General features: G+C 40.1%; 1 protein-coding gene across 1 annotated transcript in view; it reads right to left on the bottom strand.

Moving 5' to 3' along the window:
- PIK3R1 (phosphoinositide-3-kinase regulatory subunit 1) overlaps nt 1-17530 on the bottom strand; it is an 82831-nt gene that overhangs the window by 25097 nt on the left and 40204 nt on the right. The window contains exons 3-4 of the mRNA XM_028517776.1: nt 2986-3078; nt 2485-2559 (exon numbers count right to left, since the gene is read on the bottom strand). Coding sequence (XP_028373577.1) covers nt 2485-2559; nt 2986-3078 — 168 coding nt within the window. The remainder of the gene's footprint in view (nt 1-2484; nt 2560-2985; nt 3079-17530) is intronic.

The following is a 17530-nucleotide window of genomic DNA, read 5'->3' as shown; positions in this document are numbered from 1 at the left end:
TATGGAGACATTTTTGGTCCCAACCAGGGGGACAATGGCATCTAGAGGGCAGAGGCCAGGGGCACTGCTAACCATCCTATCTTGCACACGACAGACCCCTACAACATAGAATTATCCATCCTAAAATGTCAATAGTGCTGAGATTGAAAAGGCCAAATTTTTAAGCACTGATGTATAACTGACATATAATACTGTATTAGTTCCAGATGCACAACAAAAGGATTTGTTTCTGTGTATACTGTGAATGACTGTCCCAATAAGCCTTGTTAATGTATTTTTTTTAATGAAAACTTTTAAAGATAAAGCCTGATTCAGGTTAAGGAAAACCAAAACAGTCAGGAAAAAATTCCAACCTTTAAAATTTAAAAGAGAAATGAAAGAAATAATTCATTTTGGGACAAGATAGTGGGGAGAAAAGTATAAGGACTTTTGAAGTCAGAACGATTTGGGTGCAAGTCAGAGCTTTGCCATCGGTAGAAATGAGTCCTCGTGGCACAAGGTTCAAATGTGGACGAAAGGAAAGACCTTAGCAGGTGGCAGCCAGAGTGGGCTGCTGCCTTCCTGCCTGTCCTTTCCAGACGCTGGTAATCTACAGGGTTGGTTAAAAGATCATGTTTCTTCACTTTGCTTAGTGTAAGTGACTCATCTGTGAGCTTCTTCCAGCACACAACAATATTTTTATGAATTGAAAAATTCTCAAGCTGCAAAGAGCTCTGGTGGATCAACTCCTATATTTAGATAATGTTTACTTTTTTTTTGTGCCACAAAATTCATTTTCATAGTATCGTACAGAATCCAAATGAGACCAGTGTTCTATGTGTTTTGGTCTCAGACAGGGAAGGAAATCCGTCTGTCAAAATATATTGTTGACGTGAATTTGGTTGTTTATTCCATCTCACAAGTGGTGTAAAGATTTTTTTTAAAGCTAAACTGCATCATTTGTGTTTGGTCACATTTAAAAACTCAACCACTATTTCTCAAATAACTCCCCTTTCATCAGTCTCTGATGTCTGAACATTTCCTGTGACATGTTCAACTTGACCGATTTTCTGACCAAAACAAGTATCGCTATTTCAATTGGCTAAAAACAAAATTCAGTGTTTCCTTAACACCCTAGTAAAGCTGTTAAGAAAAAAGAAAAACATGTCTTTCACCTCTAATTTTATGCCAGTTAACTTCTAGTGACCTACTCTGTGGGTAAGACAGGAGACACAGCAGCAAAGAGGATATACCCTGTACAAGGGTAACCTGATTTCCATGTACAAAGGAAAAAAATAAAAGTTAAAAAAATTATTTTTAAGCTTCAAACATTGGGGTGGAGCATTTCAAGTGAAACTATTCACTGATAAAGATCTAATCTCCTTCTTTTTCCCCAGAAACCTCTTTTCTAAAAATTTTCATAAGCTGCCTCATTTTGAAGCTGCCTCACACTCTGAATTTTCATTTGTTAACTACCAGGTAGACCTTCTTTACACATGTCTCAAAGAGCTTCTTCCAAAAACGGGTTTCAATCTTTTTCATTCAAACATACATCAGTGAAAATAGTGTGAGGCATAAAATTATTTTTCTAAAGTGAAAACCGTTGGAAAGGAATGAAGGATCTGAGAGATTCTAGAAGCTGATAAAAAAAGATGCCTTGCCAGAATGATGGCAAGTGAATGTACTCACATTCACACACGTACAGTTTTATTCTGATGGCAAAGGAGGGAAAGGACAAATAATAGAATCACCACCTGGCTGAATAAATTGATGTCATTTAACCAATGGTGTGCAGGAGCTGGGCTGCACCCACTCACAAGGGCCACTGGCACTGTGCCCGATTCTGCCCAAGTTGGAGTTCAGTGGTAACATGAGAGCTGAAATTGATCATGATGAGGATATTTACACCATGGAAATGGGCAAATGCAACAAACCAGGGTTTTTTCTCCTCCCTCAGAGCTGGTTTACCGGTACACCATGGAACACAACAATATTGTGATGCTAATGTAAATATGGCATGAACAACAAGCAAATGAGAAAGGAAGAAAGCAAAACAGAATGAAAAGGAAAAAGAGAGAGAAAGGGAAAGGGTCAAAAGAGACATTTGTTAAATGACACAGACTTAAAAATATTTTTTAAACTGATCCAGATGAATTGGATGTAGCCAGATGCAGGGTCAGAGAAAGATGGTAGATATGCAGAGTCAGAGAAATCCCAAGAGGCTGTTTCTCTCCCCTGCAACTCCAGCAGGAGCCAGAGGCTCCTGGCTGTGATGACGACCAGCATGTGTACAGGCAGGCATGCACACACGCCCCAGCACAGGAGACAGACATCAAAGGTCTGCACTGCTACCGTAATAGGGCAGAGGGAACTAGGCTTGATTTCTGGGCTCCCTTCAAACTTAGAATGTTGCATGGTTTTAAATTCAAGTGTTTCGTGCTTGACCCGACACAGAAAGGTAAGAACTGTCCTTGTCATTTGTATCTGTAGTTCCAAGACACTCACCACAATCAAGAAGCTGTCGTAATTCTGCTGGGTTGCTGGAGCTCTGTGTTCTGTATAGAGTTGAACATTCCAGACCTAGGACACAAAACAGAGAGAGTATGCAAAACACAGCTCTCTGGAGAACCTGCGAGCCGGCTGCCAGAAAGACATTCCAGCTTCCATCCAGTATCTATTCTAGACGTGTACCAAATATTCTTGGAAGTCAACTCCTACTATTCATCTTATCTGGCATGTCAATAATTTTGGCAAAATCTTCTGGCCACTAAGGAACCAGTTGATTATATTTCTTAAATTATGGAGAACTTAATAGTTCCCATACAGGAACTACACGTTAATATGGAGTTAGAAATCAGACCAAGATTTTGTCCCCCGTACACAGCACAAACTGCTGTGTGTCTAGCACAGGTATTTAATGAGTGCCCAAAAGACAAACACAAATTTTAGCACCCATGAGACAAGGTTTATAACAAGTTAACTCACTCCCTCTACTCGTCGAATTACCTTTCTTTTCGATGGCTTCTACTAGCTTGATAAGAAGAGGTGGAGCAATGTCAGGAGGGGCAAACTGTTCTGCGAGATCTGGAAGGGCCAAAGCTGCAAATAAACAAAATCCGGTGACTATGTTTACTTTGCAGCCATCAAGTACATTGAACAACAATGAAGAAAATTTAAATACAAAATAATGTAATTCTATCTGACAGCAGAACTCAGGCCCCGGTTAGAGACAGCCCTGTGCCCAGCCCTGCCCTTTAGAAGGCTCCTCTCTGGGCCTCTTCCCACAGTGTCAGGAGTTTGGGGGGCCAGGGAGACATGGCCTTCTCTCCTAGGACACTCTCAGAATACTTACTAGGGATCCCAAAATGCTTTGCCCCAGTGGCTTCTCAGGGCCTCTTCCCCAGGTCCACCCTCCCCAGGGCAGACCTCCCTACCGGGGTGCCCTCCAGCCTGAGGAGTCAGGATGGAACACGTTTGGATGTGCAAGGCCCCTGAAAAGCCACGCTCTGGGGCAGAACTTGGGGCCCAAGAAATCTAAATTCAAATCTAGCTTCCTGGTCATTATGAAGAAATGACTGTCCAGGCAGGAGACTAGAACAGATTTTATGGAACAGTTTGTTAGCATGACTTATAACTTTAACATATTCAGACACAGGGTGTGCAGGTCTCCTTTTGCACTCTTGGCCCAAGCCCCACAAATGTCAGGGGTGGGCCAGCAGCAGATCCAGAACCCAGTGCACATGACCACAGGCCACCTGACCCTCAGGAGAAGTCCCCATGTGCTTGCTGTCGAAGCCTTGATTTGCTTACATTATTTTGGTCAATAAATATCTTTAGAAATGTGATGCTTTCAGAAACCCATTTTCCAATGCTATATTTACATGGTTTAGTAATTATAATAATACAAAAGAAAAAATCTTATTGGATGACACAAATGTCTGTCAACATTACATCGATAACTGTATTCTTAGTCCAAAAAAAAAATGAAACCACTTTAAATAAAAGCTTTTTCTCATAATAAACCAGAAGAGGGAGCTAAATATGTTCACCTCAAATTTCTCAAATTGCAAAATACAGGTTAAATGACAATATTTATGAAAATAACTACATGTGCATCAATTAAGAACTTTTTAGACATTACCATTCATCACTGTGTACTCCTATCTAGAAACAGTTTATATAATCTAAGAAAAACTAAATATTTGTGATTTTGTTTCAGTGAGATTGTAGGTGTGTGATTACAAGCCATATATCATGTTAATAAGAAAATTTCTTATGAGGGCCATCTTTCTAATACTACTACTCCACCAGGATGACGACAGATTTATGATACAGAAGTAAAATCATGTTATTAAATTTTGACCTCAAAGAATCAGTAAACTGGTACCACTTTGCAAACCCTGTACTCTACGGTCAAAGGCCCTTTTAGACTGCACTATGCCCGTGACAGACAACACGTGGTCTCGCCACTGATCTCCATTCGCCACTGCCACTAGCTGGGACAAATGCAGAAAAGGTAAACCATGGAACGAAACTGTACAGCAGCACCATCCAGCAGAACTTCATGTGATGATGGAAATGCTCTAATCACTGTGCTCATCAATAAAGCATATATGGCCACTGAGCACCTGAAATGTAGCTACTGGGACTGAGAAACTGAATTTTTAATTTTTATTTATTTAAATTGAAATAGCTGTATGCGCCTAGTGACCACAGTATCAGAGAGCATGGTTCTGAAGCCTGAGCAAGGGCAAATTCTGTCAGGAGGGACGAAAGTTTCCTCAGTTGGCTTTGTGCTAGAGACCTCACTAGGAAGCCATCCCTGAGGTCCGGGCATCTGGACAGAGGACTGACTGACATCTGAACCCTGGGCTACCTACCACGCAGTTTCCTGGGAGACGCTGTGCTACATCACTGAACGCACTTTGGACTTCAGAAAGGCAGATCAGATATGCCACTGACTTTCCGGGCGGTCACCATCCAGAGAGCTGAGTGAGAACTTTAGCTCTCCTGGGTTTCCTGTGTCTGCCTGAGCCCATGGACTACCTGGAGAATTTGCCAGGAAATCAAAGTACTGCCACAAACCTCTGGAACTGGAATGTCCAGGAATGGAGTTAATAATCTGTTTGGGGTTAGTAATAAGTCTTAGGATGTGTTGTTATGATAAGCAAGTTCATGTGGGTGACTGCCTGAAAAAAATCCTGCAATGATAGCCCCAAATCTCTAAATGTTAAAACGTGAGTGGATCTGAAAAGCACTTAAAATACAAATGTCTTGAAAGTTTCACATAGACTTTTTAATGAAAAACACTGCAAAATTAAAGAACAAACACTCTAAAATGAAAGGGCACACCATTTCATTTCCTCTAACTAGAAACTACTTCCCCTTGCCTTCAATGAGTATCAGCTCACAAAAGTGGCCTCCCCCAACAATGCCTTCTCCACCAAACGGGGTGAAATATCCGATCAGCATGGGCAACAGAAGCAAAGCACAAAGGTAGAGCAATGTACAGAAAGGTTATTACTTAGAATTCACTCTAGTGTCTTTTCTTAGCCCTCTCAAACTCACAGGGCTGAGCACACGCCAAGATGCAGAAAGTTAAAGATTAAATTGTAAATACATGAACCCACATATTCATCCAACATTCATCCAATTAACTAGCCCAGTTCCATTTTCTCTTCCCTCATACATTACACAAGCATTATGCCTTTTAAATTAAAAAACAAATCCCTGAAGTTGGCAACTGGAAATGGAATTACTTAATAAAGGTTTATCTCCTTCCAGAATCTTATCAAAACAATCATTTCTGCAGGCAAATATGAAAGTTAAATTAAGTGATAATTAAAGATTTCACCTCATTGCGATTGGAATATACACCCAACAGCTGTTGTATTACCGGGCTAGCAAATACTACAAGTGAAAGTGTTTCTATCTTTGTATTATACTTCTTCACTGCAGTCTGGAAGGGGGAAAAATGATAGTTTACTTTCAGTATCCTGAGTTACAAAGTATCATTTGTTTCTCTCAGACAAGTGTTACATGAGGTTTAAGCAGGTGACAGCCATCAGGTATCTGGGACTTTTCTCAGAGTGTACAGCAGGATACTTCAAGAAGAAAGAAAATGGATGTTTACAGTAGGAAGCACAGGTATTCCTTTTGAAAATACCGAATTTCCCACTGAATTTTTAATATTGAAAAAAGCTTCATTACCTAAGTGTATGAATCATCATGGCTGATCAAGCTTTTGCAATGGAAGTTGTAAGAGGTAAATTTTACAAGGAGAGGTGATTTTTAAAATAACAATGCAAGGATTTCCTATTCTGTGACTCAATCCATTTCCCCTCTAAAGTATTATAGGGAAAGTGGCAGCTGTACCCAGAAACCTTTGAAGTTCACATCTCTTATTTCGGGCAACAGGATCAATTAACACCAAAAGTCTAAAAAAATATTCTAAAGCACAATATTAATTATTATTAATTATTTCAACAATCCTAAAATCAACTATTCCTTTAATTACACTACATACGCAAGGTCAGTATTTACTTTTCCATGATATCTCATTTTGAGAAATTCCAACAGGAAACGACAATTGCCAGGAATTACCAAGTTTGGCAAGTTGCTCTTTGAAAAGTCCATGATAAAGCCCCACATCACACAGTTCAATGAACCAAAACATAATGGAACTAAAAATATATATACAAAGTATATGGATCATATATAGAGACTTGCACAATCCTCACAAAGTCTGCATATAGATTCTCATTAGATTTCATCTTCCAGACAGATTTTTAAACCTTAACGAGGAATGTGTTTTAGCTGTGAATCCTGGGGTAGCCGTTGTATGAGCCTGGAGAGCCAAGCCCATTCTCAGGAATCTGGTGAGTGCAGACACTTTTTCACTTGGCTGAATCATTCTTTTATCAGAAGAAATCAGTATCACTCAAGGAGAAAGACGGCAAAAAAGAACAGCGGAAGGGTCTAAAAGCGGTGAAGCCAAGACGCATTGTTTCCTTAGAAAAGAGGAATTAGAGTCTTCCACATTTAACCACGTGCCCCAGGTTGTAGAAAGAATTTTTGATGACACATCAGATTCTGTGTTTTCCACTAGTGCTATTTTCCCCTCTTTGCCCTGGTGACAACCAATCACACGGAACGGAAGGGAGCCTTCTCTCCAAACTCAGGCCCGTCCCAAACCACTAACGTGGACAGGCCTGAACAGCCCCTGGGCACCCGCCGTGTGTGGGAGACAGTGGCATTCCTCGCACCGAGTGGTGCCAATGCCGCTACAAAGTGCAAGATGAAACCAGCACACAGCCGCACCTTTTGGAGGCGTTCTCTATAAAAAAAAAAAAAAAAGATATTTTAGACTTAGTGCCTGGCAGGGACGAATGGAAAGTTTAAGCTGAAATTCTGGGACTCCAGAGACTGCTGAAGCCAAGTATTTCATTACTGATGGAAGCAACTTGGAAGTGTATGAAAAACTGCCACTTAGCTTTTAAAATCTAATACAAATACACAGAAAAGAAAGTGAGCATGCAAAGTGTGGATCAGTATTGAATCAAGATGTTTGTCTAATCACTGTTGCTGAATCCAAAGTTGATTTCTGTCTGAAACAATCTCTCATTATTTCAAGTAAAAATGTATATTCTGGTGGGTGAGAATTACTTTTCTTAAACCTTATAAGCACATTTATATGCATATAATGGTGATATGCATATAATGGCTAATACCTTGAATATTTAAACTTCGTAAGATCTAAGGGCAAAGCCATAACAAATGCTAAGATACTACAGTTAAAAAAAAATTAAGCAAAGCAAAAAAACAATTATGGGTTCTTTAATTTTGGAGCACACTTATTTAACTAGCAGTAGAGAAATTATTAAAAACACAGGTTTAAGGCCAAAGAGACCTGGGTTTTACTTGTAGTTTTGTCACTTACTGAACATAATCTTGGGCATGTTAATTAACTTGAACCCCAATTTCTTCCTTTGTAAAATGGGAATAATTATTAGTGTAATACTGATTCAATCAATAAGATAAGTCAATATGGTAGGCTTAGTGCCCAGTATGTAGAAAGCACAAATACATGGGTATTTATGATTAATTTAGAATCATTCATATATTCTTTTTCATTATTATTGTTAATGGATTTTTAAAGACTCAACTGCAAAGACATTTTAAGACCAGAAACTATTACTAAGAGAGAATTCTCAATACTTTTTTTAAAGATTAAAATTTATTTGTTAACAATCTTTTTCATCCTTACCCATTGATATGGTTATTGATTTTAGGGAGAAAGAAAGGGAGAGAAAAAGACAGAAACATCAATATGAGAGAGAAACATCAACTGGTTGCCTCCCATACATGCCCCGAGCGGGGATGGAACCTGCAACCCGGTTATGTGCCCTGGCTGGGAATTGAACCGGTAACTGGTGTACAGGACAATGCTCCAACCAAGTCACCCAACCGGGACTTGATACTTTTTAAAGATGGCAAAATGGAAGCATATAAGAGGGTAGATATCTGCATTTTGATTTTCATTCTATACATAAATATATTAAATATTTTTTTCAGAAATCATATTTAAAATATCACATTATTTCACAATATATCACAATATATTGCACTTTTCCCCTACAAACACCATCATGCTAATCTATTTAAGTTATTATACTTCAGTTTTTCCAATATAAAAAAATGAAGTTGAAATGATACTGAACTTGGTGGAAACAAGCTTTTACTGGGAGGGGCAGATAAAAAGAGTTAATGTAAAATAAATCTTCAGTCATTACTACATTATTACCAGCAATAACTAGTCAAAAGGAATTAAAAGGAGTTGCCAACAGATTTAAACAAGTCGGTAAATCTTTTCAGATACCCTAAACTAATTAGTCTTCAATATCTTTATCTTTTCCCACTTATCTCTTCTGCTCCACAGCTTAGAAACAAATAAAGGGGATCTGAGATCCTCTGCCCATTTAGTTTTATTTCTAGACAACAGACTGGTATGGAGAACAAACAGCAGGCAAAAATCTCATGAAACACAAGCAGAAGTTATAGCTTTGCTTCCGATGGCCTCCGCTGAAGCCTCAAGAGTCTAGAGATAACTGAAATGCAAGGTTACACTTAATCTTTGACGGGCAAGCCTAATTAACTGTGATTCGTATCACCTAAACTGGAGTTTGATTGGAAGATTACCATTTACAGTGCATAGGAAATTAAAATGTTGGACAAGAGGTAAATGGGGAAGAAAGGGACTCCCCTCTCTCCCTACCGGGAAAATAATTCATAGTAGAGTCTGTGGGATCCGGGAGGTGAAAGATTTGTAAGGGAAGTTGGTTTTTTGGTCTGTTGGCTTTGGAAAGATTCCACAGGCAGTGTGACTATCAGGCTCCCAAAGGGAAAGAAAGAAGGAAAAGTCACATGACACACACAATGGATGCTGGATCATTTGTTGAATAAATAAGTGAATATTACTGAACATCAGTTAGGAGCCACACCCTGATAGTATTTTATAGACATGCTTCCACTACTTATCCATAGCTGTTTAAAGGTATCTAGTCCTTATTATCCCCAATTTCAAGGTAAGGAAACTGAGACAGAGAAAATTAAGTCATTCGCTCCAGGTAACAAAGCTCATAGGCAGTGACCTTAAATTCAGCTTGGATCTCTTTCCCTCCACCAAAGTCTACATGTAGGCCCCATTCAAGGAAAGACACCTATAAGGAGTTTGATAAAGACTCCTGCCAAGTCTCCCTCATCTGAAGGGTGAGTGTGAGAAGGGGGTTACATGACACATGGGTTATTGGATACTTGATCCCACATGTAAATAAAGCTACCCCATTTTATTCCACCAAATAAGCAAGTCAGTACAATTCATACAATTCTCCCTCATGATAAAACATTTTCCAATGTAGACAATTAATACCATAAGGAGAAAGCAGTGGGAACCCCTTTAATAACAAGAGGGAGATGGGGGCTCCAGGTGAGCCTTGCTATCTCCCTCAAGGCTCAGGGTGAACCTGTGCAGGTGCTCACTTCTCTCCCATTTATATCTGACAATAGATTTCAGTCAAATGTATAAAGTATAATGTTAGAAATGCTTACAAATAATTAAACAGGGTCTTCCAATGTAACTTGAGAAGCCCAATCTCCGAAGAATTAAAGGGTCCTCCTTTGATCAGGAGAAGGCAGAGGAACTGGACAGAAAGGTATTACTGGGGAAACTGGAGACCAGAAAAAAGCGTTCTGATCTAGGTTGGAGGCTCACTAACTGTGCGGAAGCAGGATGTTGGCTGACCACGGAAGGAGTGCAAAAAGAGTGTGGACTGCCAAGGTGGAAAATCTGTCCAGCTAGATGGAACAGGCAGTTTGCAGAAAGCCTGGATAGAAATCAGAGAAAAGAGCCACTACTTCCATTCTAATAACTACAGAAAGAGCAGGGTTTTCTCTCTGATGTGTTTAAATATACTACCAAAAATTGAAAGAACTGTACAGTGAATGCCCTTATATCTTCATCCTGGAGGCCAAAAGTAACATTTACTCTGTTTTATTACATATCTATCTATCAGTCTCTTTTTTTGACACATTTCAAAGTAAGTTACAGAAATCGATTGCTATGGACTGAACTGTACCCCTACACACACACACACACACACACACACACACTCCACATGTTGAAACCTCAACCCCCAATGTGATAATATGTGGAAATGGGAACTTTGGAAAGAAATGAAGTTGAGATGAGCTCATGAGGGCAGGGCCATTATTATAGGATTGGTGCCCTTATAAGAAAAGATGCTAGACAGATTCCCTTTTCTCTCTTTGCTGTGTGAGAACACAGAGAGAAGACACCTGTCTTCCAGCCACCTGAGCTGTGAGAAACACATTTCTGCTGCTTCAGCCCCCTGGCCTGTGAAATTTCATCATGGCAGCCAAAGCTGCCTAATACATCAATACACTACATCCAAAGAGAGGAAAGAAACCTTTAGTCTAGAAAAAAATCAATGTCAAAATACCAATTCTACAGGTATTTAGTACACACCTCTTGTTTGCCGGAATATTCCCAAGGGCAATACTTCCTAAACTCAATGTGCATAGTAATAACCTGCTTCAGCAGGTCAGGGTGCAGTTCAGTGTTTGCATTTCCAACAAGCTCCCAGGGGATGCCCATGCTGCTGGTCCTCAGACCACATTTTAGAGGCAAGGATTTAAGGAGGAGTCCATCGATCACAGGGAGAAAATCTAGATCTCAGTGGGAGATGGAATGCTAACCATTAATCTGCATACTTCATACTTGCTGCCTAAATGCCCTGGGCTTTATGGGCTGGTCTTATAACAGGTCCCAGTAGTCTTGCATGTGTATTGGACAGATGATGCTGATTGATGCAGAGGGTCTAGCTATGAAATCTAATTAGATCTGATATGATACCTAGTTAGTGGTAGAGGCTCTGCTGCTCTGTGCATCTCTGTACCCACGTGTGGAAAGGGATCATGTGGCCACAACTTGCCTAGTTCCCATTCAAGCCAACGACTAGCACTCAGTTCTCCTGATGCCCACACCAGAGCTTTTCCCACTTCCCACCACATTCAAGAGGACTCAGGTGTTTGAACTTTGGTGGGGAGGTAGCTGGGTGGGGGTAGAGGTGGCAGGAGGGAAAGCAATAGAAAATATTAGAAAGGCTGATCTAACAAATTAGTAGTAGTAGTACTACTACTGGTAGTTCTCATATACTCAACACTTAGTACTGACAACTGTGCTCAGCGCTTTGTCTCCATTAACCGTTACAACCTTGGAGGTACTGCAATTGTGCCCATATTACAGATGAGCAAACTGAGACTAAGAAAAATGAAGCAAGTTGGCCACAGTCATGCTGGCAGTAAGTGGTAAGGTAGCTCTTTAAAGAACTGATCAACTTCAAAGCCAGCCATGGCCACTTTGAATCTCGGTTGCCTCATTAAGCAGACACACCACATGGCAACACTCTGGTAGTTACAAAGCTGGGGAGAGGGTGAAAAGTCTTTGCAGGATATGGATGGAAGAACACTTGGCAATAGGAGATACACACAATTAAAACTTTAGTGATGAGATGTGTGTGTTCCCCTTGAGCCCGGACTGGTGGGCCATATTCTCGCCACCACCTCTGCCCTATCAGGATTGAATCCTTGCCAGCCCACTCAGCCAGGCTAAATATTTTCAAGGCAGCATTTATTAAATATTTTCTCATAAGGCTAAACTAAGCACATTCTTCCCCAAGGATGTAATGGGTTTTATTCAGCTAAATATAGCTGGCTAACTTATCACTTTCAGCAAGGTACAAATGGGCTATTCTGGTTAATCATTGGGTGGACAAAGGGCCCAGCAAGTGATTTATAAATACATATATTTTGTAACCTATATTTCAAAGGATCCAAAATGAAATCTTACTATGGTATGCTTAATAAATATATGAAGGAAGTTAAAGCATTCGTGATTAGAGGGAGAGAAGAGGAAAAAAAATTAACTCTCCGTGGAACTGAGGAGAAAAAAAAATGAAGACAAAAAAGACAAGAAGCCAGAAAATGTATAAGATAGAAAATTCTCTAACAGCTAATACATAAAAATTACCTGTAAAAATAAGATATAGTCCTTAGTCAGAATTTTTCAATTAAAACATTTTTTAAAAATCACTGATAAAAACTATGCTATCCATATATAATCAAGGGTACAATTTTTTGAGATAATAGTAAACATAACTTTAAACAATTGTGTGAGGAACCAGAGGTTATTTTTTTCAATGAGGCAATATTCTTTCAGTACCTCAGACAAATGTGGTTAATTCTGGTTGGCTAATAAATTTTCATATCTTGCAATATACTGTGATTGTCAGTGAAATGAACAAGAAACTATTCACCTCTCAGCTAAATAAATTCATGGACTTATCCTGGTTATGATTTTCTTTTTAAGGATAACAATTTTGGATGGGTCAACCTGGGCAGCAGTCAGATCACATTAAATTCTCAAACAAGCTTTGGGAAATATAGCACATGCTACAGACACTTACTGGTGTCAGACCAAACTACCCTTCAACAAAAGTCTAATAGACAGCAGGCCCCACAGATAGAACAGAAGCAAAATAAAAAATATATATTGATTACAGAAAAAGGACTGCCCATATTCCCAGAGAGTCTCAGAAATAAGCTAAAAAATATAGAAAGTGATAGTGGAAAACTGGGTGTGTTTTTGTAATTGCTTGAAAGCCAGCTGGGAAAAGGTGGTTTTGTCAAACTAGAGCTAACTGGTGAAAGAAAAGGAGTGAAGTCAAAAACGGAGCTGGAATTAGATACAAAACTACTCAATCAGTCATTTTAATCAACACTTGCGTTTCTGGCGAGAAAATACATTGGTAACAATTTGTAGATGGTACTTGACTACAACTTCCCATTGAAAAGTGGGAATGGTAAGGAAAATGCTAGTTTCCCATAATGCAAATACCTGTGATATCGTTAATGGAAAAGGACCTGGCGGCTCCGGCTGGGCTGGGGGGCAGCCCAGAGGTGAAAGCAATCACTGATCACCACAAGGTGCTCCTTCCTGTACGCTCATCTCAGAGTCCCCTCTGTCTTAACAACTGTAACCACCTCGGCTCCGCCTCGCCATTGCGCCACTTGCTCTTCAGTTAAAAGGGAAGTGATAGGGCCTGAGCCACGGGAGGGAGTTTTGTACATTTTGTTCTATCAGATTAGGCTTCAGTAACACTATGAATTATGAGCTGTCAACTTCTTTTTCATCTGCTATAGAATATACTTCTTAGAAATTGTGGCTATAAATAAAACAACAGATGCTTTTTTCTGGCTTCAATAGTAGCTTGGGTAATTTTTAAAAAGCAGTTAGAAGTTAAGCAAATTAATCCAAAAGGCAGTATTAGGTTTCCCCCTGTTGGTCATTTTTTGCATTATCCTTTTGAAGGCGCAGATTCATTTTAGTCCATAAGATCTAAATTGGGGGGGCCCATTTAATGTTAGCCTATTGGAGAAAGTAGAATGGGGTTCAAAGCACACTAAATCCTTTCTGTGACGTCTATATAAAAAATACTCCTTACCTGTGCATGATTGTTACTACAGTGTATGAAAAACTGTTGAAAAGCCACTGTGCAGTAACAGAAAAAGAAATTACACAACAAATGAGGGCATGAGTTCTAGACCTGTCAATGACAGGTTGGGGAGCTTTGGGGAAAACATTTACTCTCTCTGGGCCTTCACGTCCACATCAGTGAAGTGGTAAGTGTTAGCTAAAAAGATCTAAGAGAGACCTGGCTGCTGTAGTTCAGTGGATTATGGCCAGCCCAAAAACTGAAAAGGCCACCGGTTCAATTCCCAGTCTGGGCACATGCCTGGGGTGCAGGCCAGGTCCCTGTTTGGGGGCTTGTGAGAGCAACTGATCATCAATGTATCACTGTCAAATTAACCTTCTTTTCTCTTTAGGCACTAAGTTGTTGCAAATATGGCAAAAATCACAGGAAGGCACCTGGGAGATGACTAGAGTTGGTACCAAGCAAAAAATTACTTCAAATATTGGGTGTAGGGGGGATAAATTAAATGAATTGCATTAAATAGATTAAAAATGGCAAAATTTTATATTTCATTGGGCTATTTTAACCTATAATTTCTAATGGAGGGAGGGGAAGCTTTTTTGAAGTAATATTTAAGGGGTGTACAAATTTTCAGTCTGAAAGAATAAACAAATTAGAAAGGACTAAAACATTTCTTCAATTTCTGTATGTGAATCTAACAGAAGACAACTTAAATGTATACCAAAGTCAAGACTACTACAAATCAGAGGCTGTAACTTGAACTCGGCCTCTACTTAACATGACTAGGGTGGAGGGGGTGGAGATCATGGAACTGAGAGCACCGTGCAAGTCATGCTGAGGGAGGGAGGAAAACTGTCACTGGCCCAGATGCTGCTGCAGTCACTTCGGGCATTTCCTTGAGTCATGGTACCAACAGCCCTGTGAAGGGCATCAGTCCCACTGGGTGTACGGGGAAGACCGAGAGGTTAGGTGACTACCAAGGTCACTTGACTGGTGTGTGGCGGAGCAGATACCATAGCCTACATCTGTCTGAAATGATCTCATGAGGAGGAAGGTTCTATTGTCATCCCCACTTTACAGAGGGTAACACTGAGGCTCGGAAAGTTTAAGTGACTTTTCCAGGCTCACACTGCTGGACCAGTCAGAGCCAAGATTTAAGTGACACAGGTTATCTGGCTTAGAGGACACAAAGGCATCTTCCCTCCAAGGAATCCTTATGTAGTATTGAGTGTTATCCCACCACACCACAGAGACTGCACCGTTTCTTGGTACAGCCCAGTGAGTTCCTCTGGAAACGGGGGCTGCCAAGAGCCAGACAACAGAGTTAGAAAAAGATCAGTTCTCTATTTAAAGAACAGACCTGGAAAGCAGAGAGCTCAAGAGTAGTCACTCCTTGGTTGGCCCATTTCCTTACATATTGTATTTTTAGAATTCTACGACATTCTACAGGATGTTGAGCATATCTGATCTATGCCCACTGAATGAGAGCAGAACTTCCCACCCTGAAAATGCCAGTATGAGGCCAACCATCGTCATGGTCCCACCTTCGACCAATTCATCACTTTGGAAGAAAGGACACAGGTATACATGAAAAGAAATCCAGATGATGTAGCACAGAATTGTACACTTGAAAGCTACATAATTTTATTAACCAATGTCACCCCAATAAATTTAAAAAGTTAGGAAATTAATTAGATTAAAAAAGAACGAAATCCAACAAAACATACAAATTAGCACTAAGTAGAATTTATACCAGAAATTCAGAGAAAGTATGACTTTCAGTACTCTGTAATGATGGGTTCCAATAAAAGCCATATTTGTAATTTTAACATTTCCTAGTAGCCACAGTACCAGTAAAAATAAACAGGTTAAATCTTTTATTCGACCCTACATATCCAAAATATTATCATTTCAGCATAAAGGGGTGGGCAAAAGTAGGTTTACAGTTGTAATACAATAAATAATACAGAATAAGCTCTGTTTTGCATAGTCACAACTAGAAACCTACTTTTGCTCACACCTGTATAATCAATATAAAAGTTATTAATGAGATATCTTATATTCTTTCTTTGTTCTTCTACACTCATAGCTCATCTCAGTGTGAACCGGCCATGTTCCAATGGCTCAATGTGACAGTGGCACATTGGCTGCTGGGTCCTGCCCTGGGCAGCACGGTTCCAGCAGACACACCCAGTCTTCTGTTTTTCTCAGTGTGAGTAGGGTTCTCTGCAGAATGAGTTAGCTTTGAAAGCAAAACTAAAAAGATATACAAAGAAGAACCATATTCCTTCTATCCTGAGAGGGTCAAATGAGAGTCCTGTGTTCTTTACTCTCAGAGTGCAATGAGTAAAAACAGCTTCACGCTACTGCAGAGGCGTTTAGTCCAGGTGGACGGGGAGGGAGCTGGGGCACCAGCAGTGCTCATTATACACTAAGAATTCCAGGAAGCAGGTATCCTGGTATCCGTCACAATGCCTGGTGTGGGGTGAGGACATTAAGCTGACCTATAAGTTGATGCTTCAGAAACGCTGTGATTAGTAAAGCTGTTTCATCTGATGGCTGTCTGATACTGGCTACCCTTAAAATGAGTATGAAATGTGTCTGTGTGTCTCCTGCTAGAGAGAGCCTGTTGACTGCAGCTGACATAAGCTCCCATTACCAGGGAAAGGCATTCGCTGTCTAGCTATTATGTCAGAAAATCTAAAGTCTGCTGATGAGGTTCACATTGTGACAGCATGAGCTGTAATAATTTCATTTACAAAATTAGTGATCATTAACATGTCTGATATTAGCTACAAAATAAGTGAACAGAAGTTAAAATAAAAGGAGTGGAGGTAGAAACATGTACCTAGTATTGGAGGCAGAGGCAGGTGCCTTAGAGAGCTGTCTTTCTTCCTGGTAAGATGGTTCAAGGGCCTATATTTTTATACCTCGGTATCTTCGAATTCAAAGTCTCTAACAAATCCCTCCTTCCAGAAGAAGCAACTTAATAAATGCACTCTTATAAAAACTTGGAAACTATTTCTCAACTGTGTTGGTAACAATATTAAGCGTATCCTGGGCTTCAAGCTCCCGCTAAAAAGGCAGCACGAGGCGGGGCTGTGGACGAGGGTGGGGCAACCTGAGGGATAGCTAGTGCTGTCCAATGCTGCCTGCCTTGCAGCAGGTGCCCGTGCTGCTTGCTCTCTGTCCCAAACCTTTCCTCTTTCCGAGTGAATGGGGCATGAGGCTTAAGCGCAGCTCCTAACTGAGACTTCTGAGACAGAAAACATCAGTTCCACAGCTCAAATGTCTGCTTCCACTTCGGGCCCAGAAGGAAAACTCTTAAAAAGTCAAGCAGCTATTGTCTTCTCCAAATGTTAGAGTGGTTTATGGGTGTCAGAAACCAGAAGTGTCAAGCAGTTCGCAATTCAGATTATACGATAACATTATAAATTGCTAAAAGGTCCCGAATCACACATTTTTATTCAGGAAAGGCA

Source organism: Phyllostomus discolor, chromosome 3, assembly GCF_004126475.2.
Source record: "Phyllostomus discolor isolate MPI-MPIP mPhyDis1 chromosome 3, mPhyDis1.pri.v3, whole genome shotgun sequence".
NCBI lineage: Eukaryota > Metazoa > Chordata > Mammalia > Chiroptera > Phyllostomidae > Phyllostomus > Phyllostomus discolor.
Note: the sequence above shows the minus strand (reverse complement) of the source record. Positions and strands in the feature narration are given on the sequence as shown.